Raw genomic sequence first — 18066 nt, 5'->3', positions numbered from 1 at the left:
TGTAAATGGCTTCCTAAGTACTGGACGCGTACGTAAGCTGGAAAAAATAATAAACACTATTTTTAGTAAGGTATAAAACAAGTAGTTCGGTGCGTCAAAATCAGTTCTTGGATTTCGTTTATTGGGAAATGCAAAAAGCGGTCAAATCAGGATATCCGAATCGAAAGCACCCCAAGATTACTGTTGTTGTTGTACAAAGGCAGAAAAAGGTGTGATGAAAAAAATCGAATACAAAATAAACATTCAGTTAAAAAACCTCCACATAAAGAGAATAATTTCTAAAAAAAGTATACTTTCAACAGAAACTGATCAGCAAACTTGGAAAATCAAATGCCACTTTTCAGAGCACAGTCGGTAAAAGCCTAATATCGTCGTATTTTAGTGGTATTTGGTCTCCGAATAAAGGTCTAAATGGAGGGCCTGCGTGTAGGGGACCGTCATTTTTTATGAGGTGGGGTCACGAAAGATTATGGCTTCAAAAAGGGGGGCAGCCAAAAAATATGGTTCTTAAGGGGGGAGGGTCATTGAAAATAATTATACTTCTAACTATTGTAATGAGGGCTTCTGAGGTTATGAAAATTCATATTTGCCCAAAGGAACATGTTCCCGGACCCCCCTTTGTCGTTTACTCAACCCAACAGCTTATTGGTTACAAATGGAGTCAATCCATACTAACAAAAGGCACCCACAATAAACAGTCGAGGCAATGTCAGCTATTTGGCAAGATGTAGTTTGCCTATTATTATGAATGAACAACTGATACATTTTTTAGTCATAAGGCTTGATAAATTTTAATTTTTAATTGATTATTGTGTTTTTCGGGGGGAGGGTGGTCATCGTAAAAAAGGATTTCGAGGGGTGGGGCTGGTAAAAATTCCGATAAAGAAGGTGGGGGGGGGCATTTTATATAACAGTGACTATCTATCAAATCCCATCAGCCTCCCCTTACTCGAAGTGATAAGTCATCGATTCGCGTCAATACTTTCGAACAAAGGAAGTTTCCACACGCTCTAGCTGCTGTTCAGTTTCAGACAAGCGGGATTATTTTTAACCAGAGAGAAAAATCACTGAATGAAACTTGGTGTGGACAGCTAAGGGAGAAATATAACAAAGGAAATAAATTGTTTTGCATTTGTTTTTGTTTTTTGTTTTTGACACTATTCAGTCTGCTTGTTCTATTACCAAGTTTATTTGTTTATTAAACTACACATGCACGTTAATCAGTACAAGACTTGAATGATTTCAGACATCGCATGCCTCTTCTAGTGCAGTATATTAAGTCTTATATAACTGAAAGATTATGGCCTTTTCTATAAAGCAGAAAATGTTCAGTTCCTTTAGAGTGTCACTGAACCAAAATGTATCCCATGGCTTTGATGTTCTTCCCTCCATTATCTGGCGAGTGCCCGGAACTTGCTGCGTTTCCACACGTGTTGGAGTCATCAGGATGCCCTCCCGTACCAAACCCGATTCTGGACTCAGAGCTGCCGCAGTCATTTTGTTGGTTGCCTAGAAAACCGATTCTTGCTTTAGAATCAGCACTATTACCACTAATTGCATTGAACCCTTCCTTGTTACAGTTGGTCTGCAAGGATGCCTGTGAACCAATCAGCGTCTTCCACTTGTTACGACCCAGTGAGATGGCGCGGTATTGCCCGTCAGCGATCAGTGAGTACAGAGAGTTGGCATGCTTGTTGATGACAATGAAGTTGATCTGTTGGCCGATCTTCATGCCAAGACAGATCTTGGAGAAGGGTGTGTTCCAGTAGGTCGGTAACTTGGTCTCGTGATGGTCAAAGCCAGTCTTTCCTCCTGGAAGATTGAAGTCGACCTTGTTGCTCCAGAGATTTGAATCGTAACGAAATGTTGTCTATTGGGAATAAAGATAAAAAGTGTGACATGAAAATCAAGTCCTGCACACGTACTACATAACCGTTACATACAGTACGTTATACAGTACGTCATCTAAAACAAGAATACGTGGAGCTGCTTGATTAATTTCCTAGCTTGACAGCGGGAAATGAGTCAATTCACTAACGCGATTCTTCGGGTCGACTATATTGGATATTGCGAGGAGACACATACTAATTTTGTTTCTTCTTTTTGCAGAGATCAATTTACAATTAATTTCAAATGTACACTCGGGGTAAAAACAACTGTTTCATAATTCTATATTGGGCTCTCTATATTTTATTTAGGCCCGGTTCAGACGCCGATCTTTTCATGAGCCGAACCTAATTCCTTGAATTAAGTACATGAAAAGATCGCCGTCTGAATCAAATTATAACGGCTATTTCAATTTGGAACGGCTCACCCGATCCTCCCGCCTGGCTTGGCCGAGAATTTCGCCTGTGGAACGCCTTTGGAACGGCTTTGATTCAGACGCCGTACTTTTCAAGTGCCGATCCTAATTCATAAACTATTATAATGTATTTTGCAAGCAGTTTATCTCAAAGACTGGTTTTAACGGAACTGTATGGAACTGTATTAGGAACGGTCTCGGAACGGCCAAAAAGTACGGCATCTGAATCAAGAGGTGTACTTTTGTCAATTTGGGTCGGTCCAAATTCGAATTGAGTTCGGCTCATGAATAGTACGGCATCTGAACCGGGCCTTACTTTAGCACCATCGATTTTCATGACCAGCGTCCATCCACCACCACCGCATGCTCCAAGACTCGTCATGAGACAGAAAACAGGGACCTTCCCAGAGTCCATTTGTAGTAGGTAAGCTTTGTTTCCTTGAGACCTTATTACAAAACAAAACATGTTAATGCGTAGAAAAAAAAAAATACTCCCCCACTCCGATATGCCTTGTCTTCCCCTCCTTTAAAAATGGTAATACATAGAAGACAAATTTCTGCAAAACGGGGTAAATTTTACGGAAACAAGCTGAACGTTTTCTACTCAGGGTCACTTAAAGGACAGAAAAACTGATTGAGTGTAGACTTAACTTTAACTCCGCACTCAAAACTGAAGACTTGATGAGATCATTTATCTGGGGTATTGTAACTTCATCGAATATATAAATTTAACTTTCTCAGTCTTTAAACGCTTAACTGAAATTTATCGAAAACAAATGGAAAATGCAACAAAGCCAAGGCTACGTGTTCTGTTTCGATTTACATTTATAAAACACTATTTTTTTCTCGGTTGTTTGATTATCTAACCGGAAAGAATAGTTTACATGCGGTCAACGAGAGAGAGATAGAGGGGGGGGGGGGGGGGGGTTAATAGAGGTACGCAAATCCGACGATCCGTGTTATTTTTTGGCCAAATCGGTAAATCCGCCACTATTTTTGCTCAAATCCGAATCCGCATTACTTAAAAACTTTGCGTGGTATACTATTACTGCGACTGATGGTAAATGCTGTTTTTCGACTATTACGCTGAAACGGTGATGTTGTATAACGAGATAACTGGTGAAGAGCAAGATTTGCTCTTCAAATGAAAATCCTAAAGAACCAAATTGCATAAACTTTTCTTACACAACACGTCTCCTTTAATTGCTAACAGAGCTAGGAGACAATGCTAGCAGAGAACTCTTTTTTCCCCGTACCACTTTTATCATGGCTACTTACTTCTGATTCACGTAAATTTCTTTGCATGACGCAAAAGACGAACCTGCAAAAGATATAATGTAGTAAAGTTAAGGGTAAACAAAACAGGGAAATGAACTGAATAAACCAATTAGTATATAATCATCGATAAAGCCATCTTACCAGATTCGACATTATGATTCTCACGAGATGTGGCGTTCACTACTGCCTGTATAAGTTGATGAAATTTTTTCTGTAAGGTTGCTTCAAGGGATTTGATGGCCTTCTCAGTGTTGCCTGTATTTTGATTCACGTTGACGATAATTGTGTTGTCGCCCTTTTTGGCGGGAAGCGGAGTCGACACGGGTGCAGTGTTGTTACCATCAGCAGTTACGATCGCGATCACACAGGATAGCCACAGAATAAACCGAAGAGACGAGCGCATCTTGTTGAGCAGTGTTCTTTATGAATCACTCACTATTGAAGATTAAACATTATAACAACAATTTTAACGTGTCGTGATTATATCTTCTTGTTTATATGATATTTATTTGTAGTCCATTAACAAAGTAAACACTCCAGTGAAGCTCATTAGTCTGTAAATCAACTAACCCTAAAAAAGTTATGTCACGTGGAATCTAATACCTAAGGACACGCGATCTTATTTCAAGCAATATTCCATTGAGATTCTTTTTTTATTGATACGTAGTTTAAATTAATTTAGATATAGATATGTCTCAACGGTACATATTATCATTTTTATCCTCTCTTGGTGTGTTTTTTTTAAGTGCAGAAACTGACTACTAAACTTCGTGCGAGAAAAGTAGTCAATATGGAAATATTAATGTAAAAGACAATTGTCCTTCAGATCGTTTGCATGAGTGGCATAACATATAGAGAGACTCAATAAAAGGTAATTACTCTTCCTTTTCAAGAATATTTTAACCATTAAAATGTCGCCTGTGTCAATAAGCCGTCGCCACTTAGCCCGAAGACTGGCAGTTGCTATTCAAATAACAATTCATCGGCTGGTGATATTCCCGCGGGTCTTTAAACGGGCTTTGTCAATGACGGGGCTTTTTGAGAAAACATGGCTCCATTTTGTCACGTTTTTAATCCATCTCAATATGCAGTAGCCATCCTCGCTTAATTTATTATATTACTTTCCCCGGCTTCAATTAAATTTTGACATTAGAAATAAAATAACATAAATACCTAAAGCCTATGTTTAGTAGAAATTGCTAAAACTGCAGACATAACCCAAAGTAATATCATTTCTACCATTATTTACGGCCAAAAATCCTCGTACATGATTGCATTTGGTAGAAATTTCAAAGGAAACGTTTACGAAGGACTGCGACAAAGAATTTGCACGACGTTTCGGCTATTCGTGCTCGTCTCAGTGAAGGGTGAATTGAACAACTTAGAGACGTTTCTTCTGGTCCGAAATTCGCCGTTGGTTTGAACAAAGGGGGGCAATTTTCCATGAAGAGGGATTTTGGACGTTAAAAAAAAAAACGTTAAGACTTGATCTACGAAACAATAAAAAAGGGATCGTACACGCAGTTGTTTTCTTTACCCCCGAGAATTCTGGGATCAATATTCTTTTCTGGGAAACAACGACGATAAAATGTGGTCGACTACGAAAACATAATTAGTGCACGATGCAATTTCATCCAGCTCGATTTCTTTTACATCCAGCTCGAATACTTTTGATCGACTCGATTTCTTTTTATCGACTCGATTACTTTTGATCGACTCGATTTCTTTTTATCGACTCGGTTTCTTTTGATCGACTCGATTTCTTCTACTCAGCCAGCCAATGTTCTCTCTGCTGCCACGTCTGCCCAGACCACCAATTCAACATCATTTACTGCAGTATCAGTTCTTGCCCCTTTGGCCAGCACGCCTGCCCAGGTTGATTCAACACCTAGAAGAAGTAAGTGTATTGCTTTAAAACAAAATAATACTAAGACACTTTACTTAAGGTTTCTTGTGTAGTAAAGTTTCAATGTGTAAATAACAGGTGAAACAACACAGGGATTATTATTCATTATATTGAGTCCATGAATCTAAAATTTAGTTTTGAGTCATAGCGTTTACTACTTATTATATTAATCTGTATTTAAGTACATGGAACACAAACAACAGAGATTAGTAAAAAGAGAATTGAATCGCTACTAACTACAGTCGCGGAACTATTTGCCAAAGTGAAGGTGACTTGTGGTCGATATGTACTAAGCAGAATATCCATTAATTTTTTCTTTATATATTTAAGCCGTGAGTTAATATAACCCAAAAGGATAATAATATTTTTGACTAATGTATTCCTGCAATGAGCATTGCTCAGAAGTGAATTGTAAAGGATATTTAGGAGTTTGAGTAGACAATCATTGTGCGCCAAGAAACGCTTTTTACAAAGGCACCCCAACCCCTCGGGAAGTTTCAATTGTTATAAAGCTTTATATGTTTCTTCCTAGTTCTTCACCTTTGAATCCCTTCTACCCCAGGGAATTTCCATCCCCTTCTTATGGGGACATGTACAGATTTCCTGGACCCACACATTGCCCTGAAAAAAAAAAAAAAAAAACAGGGATTAACTCCTGTCTACTCTTATAATGTTATTTTTTTTTTTAAAAAAAACAAACAGTTTCAGTGCCATTGGACACAAGCATGAGTGTGGATGACACAAATGGTAAGTACATAATTTAATTGTTCAGCAACCCTCAGTTTCTGAAAATACCGGTACCTGATTTCCTTGGCCATATTTTGTTTTCCTTTGGATAGTATCTTATAATTTGTAATATTAACTATCATTTAACCCCAAATTCTCAATACTTCTAAAGTCACTACAATGCAAAAACTTTGTCTATTTTTTTAGTATAAAATTTGGAAAACTTTTTCCAAGATGTTGTTTACCATTTTTGCAAACAGGGGTTCCTGAATCTGTGTAAACAGGGTTACCAATACATTTAAATTTAAATTACCTCAAGCTGTTTCTTGAATAATTTTTTTTGAGCTGTGGACCATCACAAGTCATTTTATATATTCATGATAAATGTATGATGTCACATTATTTATTCCAGCCTTTTAATGGTGTATTTTTACATTGTAGGCTTGAAAAGCAGGATTAAACTGTATAATCATAATTATGTTACTAGCAGGGGAAAAATAATGCATTATTTTCTGAAACCCCACAGATGCTGATCTATTACAGAGCCCTTTCACAATTGATGATGATATAGAGATAGTTAACACTGTGCAAGGTACAACATGTAAGATCCACTCTGTATCTATGTGAATAATTTAAGACTTAAATTAAAATGTTAGAAGACTTTATAATATCACTTAAATGTTGCATTTATTAATATGCACTGGTGCAGACAAAGTCATTTTATAATGCACTATGCAATTAGGCAGCAATTGTAATTATTTTAAAACGTTAAGAAGTCTTTGATTTGGTGTATTAAATCATTTGTATAATAAGTTTTTTCATTTAGTTAAATGACTTTTAACGAAGTTATTCTGGGGCATTTAACAAAGTAGTTAACTGCCATGAGCTAGCGGGCGCCTCTGGCCAGCGGTCACCTGGTTAAGTGCAGGCTCACATGGTTTGTTGCAGCTTCGTTTTTCAGCAGCGTGTTTGCTTTGAGCACTAGCGGTCGTCGTAGCGGTCTTCTTCGTGTTTTTTTTAGCACTTTCCTACCGGCTTTGCTCAGCGTTCCCCCACCCCACCCTCCCCTATTTCTTCTCCTTCCACTGATTCAAAAAGTGTTGACGGGTGCCTGGAATGGGGGCTCATGGCTGGGTTGCGGGGATTTGCCAGCCATGGGAGCTGTATTCTGTCTAGGGGCTGGCAGGCCACAGTGGAAGCCCCTGGATATCCCGGGCACCCACCTTCCATTTAGCTAGGCAGCAGGTTAACTTATTATATACTCAGGAGTTATTTTAAGTTTGATTTTTTACCAAATTATTGTACATGTACATAACACAAATAATTCACCTTGTAGCTGCTAGTTGTGATTTTGAAAAAAAAATTCTCTATTTAAGTGCCAATACGAAGACCGTTCATCAGACGTGTGAGGCAACCATCATCTACCTGTACTACCTCAGGTAAAATTCTAAAGATCTTAAAATTAATGTTTTAATTGATTGTAGTTATTGGCTTTGTTTTCACTCATACATTAGATTTAACACAGTTAAGCCTTCGTAATCTCAATAATTAAGTTTCTGTTTCACACACAGGGAAAAGTGGTGAACCTTTTCATGGAGATGGTATAAATGGTAAGAATGTCTTATATTTACATTTATTATTCAACAGATGCGCGCGCTGCCCATATATGGTCAAAATGTTAAGGATATCTGTCATCCATACATAACAGATATCCTGCGATATTCGTAGGTTGCGTTGATTCGTCCGAAATCTTGTAAAGCTCTGCATAATTACAGTTTTTCTATGTCCAAAATGTGTTTTAGTTGACAATTTGTTGAATAATAAATCAATTATCCTGCTCAATCTTGCGGAATATCGTCTGATTTTACCCAACTCGGCCTACGGCCTTGTCGGCTAAGTATCAGGCGATATTCCGCGCGATTTCGCAGGATAATTGTTAAGTATTTTAATTCAGTTAAGAGCAGGTAATTTTTCTGTGATTGAAATCTTTCTTCTACAGTTGGGACATTTACAATGGACATGTCTCCGCATGGCTTAGGAGGTAATAAACATATCAACAATAGCATACCCCTAATAAAATAATTCACAAGAGATTTTTTTTTTCAAAAAACAGTTGAAAGACATGTACATTGTAATGTAAGAGTACATACACTTGTTACCTGGAATATTACCTAAATGCTTGAAAAGAAATATTCATTATTATAGTAATACAACTAAAAACCTAACAATTACAATCACAGGGCACAGAGGAGTCAAGTTTGTCCGCAATTCCAAATCTCTACCGTGCAAAACGACCTTCAAAAGCTTTTCAAAGTGATCGTGTGAGCCGTACGTGATACAACGCTGTCATGCGATACTTGTTTACAGATTGTCTGGTCTGGTGATATCGTATTCATATCCTCATGCGACATCCGCACACATCAATGTTTGTGGGCGTTACCAGAGAGACCAGCAGTAAGAAAAAGAGCAAGGGACGAAAGCGATTTGAGGCGAAATTCCGATCCCTCGTTACTCCCTAAAAATCAAACGAATCGATCTCATTTTTAACATGTGGTTTAAGACTAGGATTGTCTTCCCATACGCTGTAAGAAAATTTTCAAACAAGTCATTTAAGCTGTATTTCGAGGGATGAGTTTTAGGCAGTTAAAAATTCGTTTCGTACAATGTGGACCGGAGAATACTGGTGGCGGAAATGCGTCACGAGACGTGATGTTGCAATACCGTAATGTGTTTCACAATTAACTTACCGCTTTGAAGAGAAAACATTGTTTTCCACATTCAATTTCTTCGGATTGCGTTGTTCCTCGTATGGTAAATTTCGCTTTTCCTGGAGAGCACTATTCATATTTTGAATCTTACCGCCGGTCGAAAGATGAGTTGTTGTTTTGAATTTCGGATTAGTAACGGTTGATTTCAGCTGTCACAGCATGGATCTACACACGACTTCCGTTTCCGCCACCAGTATGCTTCGGGTGACATCGAGCGGATCACGTGGTATAATGTTTCGTCCCTTGTCTCTTTTTCTTCTCGACACTTCGTGCCTCGTCGGAAAGCTTCGCTTGCGGAAAAAAAATCGTCGCCCGAAGGGCGACGATTTATTCTCCCCAGGCGACCATTGTCAGAATACGATATCACCAGACGATCTGCAAACAAGTATCGCATGACGGCGTTGTATCACGTACGGCTCACACGATCGCTTTGAAAAGCTTTTGAAGGTCGTTTTGCACGGTAGAGATTTGGAATTGCGGACAAACTTGACTCCTCTGTGCCCTGTGTTACAATAACTAGATAAGGCACAATGATCGAAGCATGTGGAAGGCCCCTTTATCTTACTTCCCCTGGAGTTGGCTTACTATGCCATTTCAATAATTGTTTTGTGTCACCTTTCAAAATAATATACATTGTAATGTTTTGATTGCAGGGGTATCCAGCAGAGAGTGTCGGGTCAATGAAGTGTGCCGATGTGAATCTACTATACAGTTATCCTGTATTAATTTGCAGATGTCGGTTCCTCCATTTCTTACTCACACTTTTGAAGAGGTCAGGAGAAATCTTAAGTAACACTGTTTGAGGTTTAACTAAAACCATTATTCACTTTTCCTTGTTCTTGATTTACAAATAGCTATGCTGGCAGGCACGTGAGGAGAGAAAACCAGTTATGGTTCTTTTACTTTGCCCCAGTGCATGTTTGCATCATGGAAAATTAAATGAAGCTACATTGAGGTATGCATGTACATTTTACAGTGTTATCATGGCATTTGCTATGTTCGTTTAATTTCTAATTATATTAAGCTGTCAGTAAATCCTATATTGCCAACAGATAGATTTTTTATAAATTTTTTACAACTGTCCAAATTTAAAATAAATTGGACTCTTTAAAATAAATTGGACACTTTCACTTTTTTAAAATTTTGTATTTTTTTTCCTATTTGGGGTCAGAAATTTGCCAGGCTCACTTATTTAAAGATGCTATATAATTAATAAGTAACAGGACTACATGCTTGTCGACCAATTTGGAAATACTTGAACTCGAAAAATTCCTCGGACAGCAAAATTGGACTCAGCCTACGGCCTCGTCAAATTTTGGCTGTCCTCAGCATTTTTCTCATCCAATTATTTCAATATACAAATCAGTGTCATGATTTGTCCAAATTTTTCATGTCACAAATTTACCTTTTTCACTTAATTCAAGTAACCATACCACTTTACTCTGGACTGTATTCATACTGTTATTGGACATTAACCTAGGTATGTCCTGTTTGTAAACTTGGATGACCTTAGGGTTGTGTTTTACTAACTCAGATGTTATTAATTTATCAAGGGTTTTTCAGAAGGTACTGGAGCAATGCAAAGAAGGTTGGCTCTTTTGGACGGCTAAAACAACGTCTAAAGATGGCCAAAAAGGTTGGTTAGACTTAAACATTGTAGGTTTTCATCAAACTTGAAAAAAGTCCTTTCAACAGTTCCACAGTAGGTTCTGTTTGTTATACTGCCTTTTATCCTCCTACTAATTTCACTATGTTTTTTTTTTTAAATAAACAGCACTCAAGTTGTATGGAAATCAGGCAAATGATGTGGACCAGTTAATATTTTTAACTCCCTCAGCTGGACGAAATCTAACCTTCATTGAAAGGATTGAAGGAGACATAATTTTGTTTGCTGAAGAATAATTCTATTCAGTTTTGAAACAATAACGGCTTCATATGTAACCCTGTTGTTTATTTCTTAATCAATTTCAGCATCAGATATTGAGGATGATGATTGGCTTTCCCGCTCAACGACCAGCATATGCGAGCGAGCAACCTTTCTCATTGAATCGCTTGTAATAGAAAGGTACATAGATTGTTTTCTCAATTTGATACAATAATTAACAGTATTCAACAAATTAATACTCCACATAATTATTAACAACACTCAGTTTCACTCATAATTAAACAAAAAATTTGGTGTAATTTTCCTGTTTAGAGAAAAACTTGCAAGATGGCGAGCAGAGAAGCAGGAACAAGATGGACAGTTTGCCGAGTGTGAGATAAATAACCAGTCATTGGACATGGTGAGTATTCAGGCAACAGATGCTACCAGGCAATTTAGACAAACATTAACTTTTCTGTAGTGAAGTTAAACACAAATAATCGGAATGTAAGCAATGCCTACAAATAAGCAATGTTCTTTTCTTGATTCTTTCTGGTGTTCAGATTTACCGGTATACATAATTGATATAACACTTGTATCAGTGTGGAGGGGTGGTCAGTGTGCTAATTCTGTGACAAACAACCAAAGTTTGAGGCCTAACCAGTGTGCTGCATTGTGTCCTTGGAAAATACACATTGTCTGACATTTGCAGAATGCAGAATATATTGCGTTACCTTTACCATTATTTAAAGCTAACCGTAAACAGGCTAACCGGAGTGTATAGTTAGGCTAACCGGAGTGCATAGTAAGCTGACAGGAGTGAATTTGGTGAACCTGCTGGGTGGTAACCCTGGAGTAGACTAAGCATCCCATCCAGGTTGATAATCCAGGATAGGTCCTGGCCGTATGGTGCCACTTTGTTCAGACACAGACTTCTGTACTTAATTCTTTGTTTTATTTTATTTAAGCCACCAGGAAACATAAATGACCCCGAAAGGGAAAAGGAAAAGGAGGAAGAGGTATGTTAAGGGTTTGTTACTTCAAAGTAGATAACAATCTACTTTGAAAAAAAATCATTAAATGTCCTTGATACGTATTAGAACATATCAGTTGTTTGCAATTCAAATAATAATAATTATAATATTAACAACAGCAAGTATCTAAGATTTGTGTGCCCCAACCAATTGTTTGTACTACCTGACTCTGCAGGTTCTCTATAACAGGAAGTATATGACTGGGCAGGGGGCTTGGAAGACATGCCCCATCACTTTACCCTGCAACGACAGAGTCAAGTGGTTTTTCACAGGGATGCAGTAAACGGTCGTGAGTTGTTGGATGCAAATGAACGAGTAAGTAGATACAAAGGCTAGCAATGTCAAAAGAATGTAAGTTACAGAACATAGTATGCATGTTACATACAATGTATTATTATTTATGACAGAATACCTGATGTAATTGATGCAAGTGATGTAATGGAAGAACAAAAAAATTAACCAAAAAAAAAGAAATACAACCCAGGAAAGTTGAACCACTATTGAAGGTAAAAAAAAAAGCAACTGGCAGGAGGCAGACCAGTTGGCTGTGTTAAATTTGGGGATTTGAACACAGGATAACCTTGAAAAAAAAAATCAGCTTGTGGGAGGGGCAGGTCTTGGGCATATACATTAACTAGAATATCAATGCAGATATAAAATACTTATATCCACATTTCTAACATTTGCTAGACAGAGGCAGAATGCAAGAGAATTTTAAACCATGAGGTAGGGAAAATTTTATTCCATGTCATTTAAATAAGATCTTCAATCCATAAGGCAATCAGTTCAACTATTTAAGCCCCAATACTTGGGAACTAAATGCAACTCCAGGGATGAGGCTTTTTTGAACCGATACTTGGGAATTAGTCCCAGTAATGCTACTCCAGGGATGAGGCTTTTTTGACCCTATACTTAGGAAACAATGCTACTCCAAGGATGAGGCTTTTTTGACCCAATACTTGGGAATTACTGCCAGTAATGCTACTCCAGGGACGCGGCTTTTTAAGCCCGATACTTGGGAATTACTGTCTCTAATGCTACTCCAGGGACGAGGCTTTTTAAGCCCGATACTTGTGAATTACTACCACTAATGCTACTCCAGGGACGAGGCTTTTTAAGCCCGATACTTGGGAATTACTGCCTTTTAATGCTTCTCCAGGGACGAGGCTTTTTAAGCCCGATACTTGGAAATTACTGCCTTTTAATGCTACTCCAGGGACGTGGCTTCTTAAGCCCGATACTTGGAAATTACTACCACTAATGCTACTCCAGGGACGAGGCTTTTTAAGCCCGATACTTGGGAATTACTACCACTAATGCTACTCCAGGGACGAGGCTTTTTAAGCCCAATACTTGGGAATTACTACCACTAATGCTACTCCAGGGACGAGGCTTTTTAAGCCCGATACTTGGGAATTACTACCACTAATGCTACTCCAGGGACGAGGCTTTTTAAGCCCGATACTTGGGAGTTACTACCACTAATGCTACTCCAGGGACGAGGCTTTTAAGCCCGATACTTGGAAATTACTGCCAGTAATGCTACTCCAGGGACGAGGCTTTTTTGACCCGATACTTGGGAACTAATGCTACTCCAGGGATGAGGCTTTTTTTGACCCGATACTTGGGAATTACTGCCACTAATGCTACTCCAGGGACAAGGCTTTTTTGACCCGATACTTGGGAACTAATGCTACCCCAGGGATGAGGCTTTTTTGACCCGATACTTGGGAATTACTGCCACTAATGCTACTCCAGGGATGAGGCTTTTTTGACCCTGTACTTGGGAAATAATGCTACCCCAGGGATGAGGCTTTTTTGACCCGATACTTGGGAATTACTGCCACTAATGCTACTCCGGGGATGAGGCTTTTTTGACCCTATACTTGGGAATTACTGCCTCTAATGCTACTCCAGGGACGAGGCTTTTTAAGCCCGATACTTGGGAATTACTGCCAGTAATGCTACTCCAGGGACGAGGCTTTTTAAGCACAATACTTGGGAATTACTGCCAGTAATGCTACTCCAGGGACGAGGCTTTTTAAGCACAATACTTGGGAATTACTACCACTAATGCTACTCCAGGGATGAGGCTTTTTAAGACCCGATACTTGGGAATTAATGCCTTTTAGTGCTACTCCAGGGACGAGGTTTTTTAAGCCCGATACTTGGGAATTACTACCACTAATGCTACTCCAGGGATGAGGCTTTTTAAGCCCAATACTTGGGAGTTACTACCACTAATGCTACTCCAGGGATGAGGCTTTTTTAGCCCGATACTTGGGAATTACTACCACTAATGCTACTCCAGGGACGAGGTTTTTTAAGCCCGATACTTGGGAGTTACTACCACTAATGCTACTCCAGGGATGAGGCTTTTTAAGACCCGATACTTGGGAATTAATGCCTTTTAGTGCTACTCCAGGGACGAGGTTTTTTAAGCCCGATACTTGGGAATTACTACCACTAATGCTACTCCAGGGATGAGGCTTTTTAAGCCCAATACTTGGGAGTTACTACCACTAATGCTACTCCAGGGATGAGGCTTTTTTAGCCCGATACTTGGGAATTACTACCACTAATGCTACTCCAGGGACGAGGTTTTTTAAGCCCGATACTTGGGAGTTACTACCACTAATGCTACTCCAGGGACGAGGCTTTTTAAGCCCGATACTTGGGAGTTACTACCACTAATGCTACTCCAGGGATGAGGCTTTTTTAGCCCGATACTTGGGAATTACTACCACTAATGCTACTCCAGGGACGAGGCTTTTTAAGCCCGATACTTGGGAATTACTGCCAGTAATGCTACTCCAGGGACGCGGCTTTTTAAGCCCGATACTTGGGAATTACTGCCTTTTAATGCTACTCCAGGGACGAGGCTTTTTAAGCCCGATACTTGGGAATTACTGCCAGTAATGCTACTCCAGGGGCGAGGCTTCTTAAGCCCGATACTTGGAAATTACTGCCAGTAATGCTACTCCAGGGAAGAGGCTTCTTAAGCCCGATACTTGGAAATTACTACCACTAATGCTACTCCAGGGACGAGGCTTCTTAAGCCCGATACTTGGAAATTACTACCACTAATGCTACTCCAGGGACGAGGCTTCTTAAGCCCGATACTTGGGAATTACTACCACTAATGCTACTCCAGGGACGAGGCTTTTTAAGCCCGATACTTGGAAATTACTGCCAGTAATGCTACTCCAGGGACGAGGCTTCTTAAGCCCGATACTTGGGAATTACTACCACTAATGCTACTCCAGGGACGAGGCTTCTTAAGCCCGATACTTGGAAATTACTGCAGTAATGCTACTCCAGGGACGAGGCTTTTTAAGCCCGATACTTGGGAATTACTACCACTAATGCTACTCCAGGGACGACGCTTCTTAAGCCCAATACTTGGAAATTACTGCCAGTAATGCTACTCCAGGGACGAGGCTTTTTAAGCCCGATACTTGGGAATTACTGCCAGTAATGCTACTCCAGGGACGAGGCTTTTTAAGCCCGATACTTGGGAATTACTACCATTAATGCTACTCTAGGGATGAGTCTTTTTAAGCCCCGATAATTGGGAACTAATGCTACTCCAGGGAGGAGGCTTTTTAAGCCAGATACTTGGGAATTACTACCACTAATGCTACTCCAGGGACGAGGCTTCTTAAGCCCAATACTTGGGAATTACTGCCAGTAATGCTACTCCAGGGACGAGGCTTTTTAAGCCCGATACTTGGGAATTACTGCCAGTAATGCTACTCCAGGGAGGAGGCTTTTTAAGCCCGATACTTGGGAATTACTGCCATTAATGCTACTCTAGGGATGAGTCTTTTTAAGCCCCGATAATTGGGAACTAATGCTACTCCAGGGACGAGGCTTTTTTGACCCGGTACTTGGGAATTAGTGCCAGTAATGCTACTCCAGGGATGAGGCTTTTTAAGACCCGATACTTGGGAATTACTGCCAGTAATGCTACTCCAGGGACGAGGCTTTTTAAGACCGGGACTTGGGAACTAATGCTACTTTAGAGACGAGGGGTTTTTGACCCGATACTTGGGAATTACTGCCACTGATAATTGAGAATTAAAAGTGACCAGACTAAAATTGAATAAGATGCTGATCAACAAAAAGTAAAACATATTGATATTTGATATGTCATTGAATGTTAGATATATTGCTCTTAACACCAGTTTATTGTCATAAGAGCTCTCTTTCACATTGTAAATTTAAAAAAAAATTAATGATTTGTATAAACTACATGATAAAGAGCATGAAGGGGAGTATGCTGCACAAATGAGAAATGAGTAACTTGCTTGAAAATGGATAAACAAGTGACTCATTCAAGCAGCATACTTCCCTTCCCTATATTTCATTGCAGGTATCCTTCAGAGGAAATTTACCCCAGAATGAAACAGAGATATTGGAATCCACTGTAGAAGGTTAGTTTAAACTCTGTGAAGATACAGGCAAACCTTTCTTTCTTTCGAATGGGGGTAAATGACATTTCAAGTGAGGATTAGAATCTGTTTGTAGACAGGAAAATTTGGCACAAACAGTTTATTTGGTGGTAATAAAATATGATTTAAAAAATTGTTACCAATTGCATTGGCTTCATTGTTCTGTGCAAAAAGTGTAAACAACCATTATGTTGAAGGCTTTGCAAAGGTATTTTGAAGAAGAAGACTTGCAACTAATAAAAATTTATTGTTAATCCTCATCACTTGAAATTCCGATTTCCAACCTACCCCCCACAACAGAATTGTCAAATACTAAGTATTCAAATCGCAATACTTTTCTTGTTTTGGTTTGAAGCAGAAGACTCACTCGCCTCACTTTCATGCACTCTACCTAAACACTTCCACCCAATCCACCATTAATGAATAAGGTGTATTGCTTATACATAACAAAAATATGATGCCTGTTTGATTAGCCCCATAAGAGTTTAAATGTATACCATTTAAACAAACAAAGTCATGTATTGTTAACTATACATCCCTGGTATCTATTATCAGATAAATTATGGATATGAAAGACATTCCAGGCTACATGTGATTATGATGTTTGCATCAGTTTGTAATGCCAAACAATTTTTTTTTTCTGTATAGATGAAAATGTAAAGAGAGTAGGAAAAAAGAAAAGAAAGAGCACAGAAGAAGAAAAAGATGCCAACAGAAAACTCAAAATAAAAAGAAAAAAGAAACACCAAGAAAAGAAAATAAGAATGAAACGGAAAGAAAGAAAAACGAAAAAAAGAGAAGAGGGCAAGCAGGATGTAGCAGATCAAGAACAACACAATAGTGAACACGTAGAAGACAAAGAATGGGAAGAGAAAGATGAAAAGTCTGAGGGAAATGAGAAGGAAGACAACAAAGAAATTAAGAATGACGAGGAACAGAAGGATAAAGTTGATGAGAAAGAAGATGTAGAACAGGAAGAAGATAAAAGAAAGAAAGAAGAAGAAGAAAGAGATGCAGAGAAGGAGGACATTAACAGGAAAAGAAAGAGAGAAAAAAGATCAGGAGCCCAAAGGAAAAAAATTAAAAAGAACAAAGACAACAATTAATTATTTATACCATAATAAAAATAATTTTCAAGCACATACATTGTAAGCATACTGCAACAGCATACAAAGTTGAAGGGACTATGTCACATATTTTTTCTGTATTTACCAGAGTTTTGAACAGCTAATTAAAAAAATAAAATAAATTTAAGTGACAGAAAACTTAAAGTAAAAATCATTTAATTTCAAGTTGCTATTGTTAGAGCACAGAAATAACATATCAATTAATGTTATGTTAACAAGCATATTTGGCAGTGGATAGCTTGATAGGAAACATACCGCAACTTGAAAAAGTAATGCTTAACTTTTCAAAAAAAAAAAATTTGTGGAACTAAAAAAAAAAATGTACCATGTTTTTATCATGGACGTTGTTATAGTTTTGCATTAACAAGCATATCTTTTATGCATTTAAAAATTATAAAGGATAGTCTAGAAATGGAGTCTCTGATAATTTCCTTAAATGAAGGGAGCTAGCTATGTATCATGTGCCACTCTTTGTTTGATTTTTTGCAATGATGAGTAAATAATTTATTGTTTTCAGCTTACAATTTTTTCTGTAGTGTCCGTGCTGACAACCGTTTTGCAAATTTGATATCTGATAGGAATTTCAAAATCAACTTATTTGGATAAA

At 38.5% G+C, this 18066-nt stretch overlaps 2 protein-coding genes across 3 annotated transcripts; one reads left to right on the top strand and one right to left on the bottom strand.

The window, feature by feature from the left end:
- Positions 1-1170: 1170 nt before the first annotated feature.
- On the bottom strand, positions 1171-4004 carry LOC144636448 (putative skeletal organic matrix protein 5). The gene is made up of 4 exons (XM_078495657.1): positions 3722-4004; positions 3581-3623; positions 2619-2748; positions 1171-1870 (listed from the first exon to the last, which is right to left on the bottom strand). The coding sequence occupies exons 1-4, from the start codon at positions 3981-3983 to the stop codon at positions 1346-1348; spliced, it is 960 nt and encodes a 319-aa protein (XP_078351783.1). The 5' UTR covers positions 3984-4004; the 3' UTR covers positions 1171-1345.
- Positions 2602-16314, top strand: LOC144636473 (uncharacterized). Of its 2 annotated transcripts, none has more exons than XM_078495687.1 (16): positions 2602-2726; positions 5354-5477; positions 6189-6233; positions 6739-6804; positions 7589-7651; positions 7784-7822; positions 8212-8253; positions 9634-9752; positions 9835-9935; positions 10534-10616; positions 10952-11045; positions 11178-11265; positions 11813-11863; positions 12054-12193; positions 12569-12604; positions 16254-16314. In XM_078495687.1, exons 3-14 carry the CDS (start codon positions 6212-6214, stop codon positions 12159-12161), a joined length of 876 nt encoding a protein of 291 aa, XP_078351813.1. In that variant the 5' UTR covers positions 2602-2726; positions 5354-5477; positions 6189-6211; the 3' UTR covers positions 12162-12193; positions 12569-12604; positions 16254-16314. The 2 variants fall into 2 exon arrangements, with proteins under 2 accessions (XP_078351813.1, XP_078351814.1); XM_078495688.1 differs by lacking the exon at positions 2602-2726 and adding an exon at positions 4019-4451.
- The last annotated feature ends 1752 nt before the right edge of the window (positions 16315-18066 follow it).

This window comes from Oculina patagonica, chromosome 13 (assembly GCF_052425735.1).
Source record: "Oculina patagonica isolate OP01 chromosome 13, crgOcupat, whole genome shotgun sequence".
Classification (NCBI taxonomy): Eukaryota; Metazoa; Cnidaria; class Anthozoa; order Scleractinia; family Oculinidae; genus Oculina; species Oculina patagonica.
This window is presented reverse-complemented; position numbering and strand designations above follow the sequence as displayed.

What these genes read in the sequence shown, in the direction of transcription:
- LOC144636448 (XM_078495657.1), bottom strand. Translation starts at nt 3,983, where the DNA reads ATGCGCTCGTCTCTTCGGTTTATTCTGTGGCTATCCTGTGTGATCGCG. An exon ending in GAATCATAATGTCGAATCTG is followed by an intron (nt 3,624 to 3,721) that starts GTAAGATGGCTT and finishes TATCTTTTGCAG; the next exon opens with GTTCGTCTTTTGCGTCATGC. An exon ending in GAAATTTACGTGAATCAGAA is followed by an intron (nt 2,749 to 3,580) that starts GTAAGTAGCCAT and finishes TTTTGTAATAAG; the next exon opens with GTCTCAAGGAAACAAAGCTT.
- LOC144636473 (XM_078495687.1), top strand. Translation starts at nt 6,212, where the DNA reads ATGAGTGTGGATGACACAAATG. An exon ending in ATCTACCTGTACTACCTCAG is followed by an intron (nt 7,652 to 7,783) that starts GTAAAATTCTAA and finishes TTTCACACACAG; the next exon opens with GGAAAAGTGGTGAACCTTTT. An exon ending in TTAAATGAAGCTACATTGAG is followed by an intron (nt 9,936 to 10,533) that starts GTATGCATGTAC and finishes TAATTTATCAAG; the next exon opens with GGTTTTTCAGAAGGTACTGG.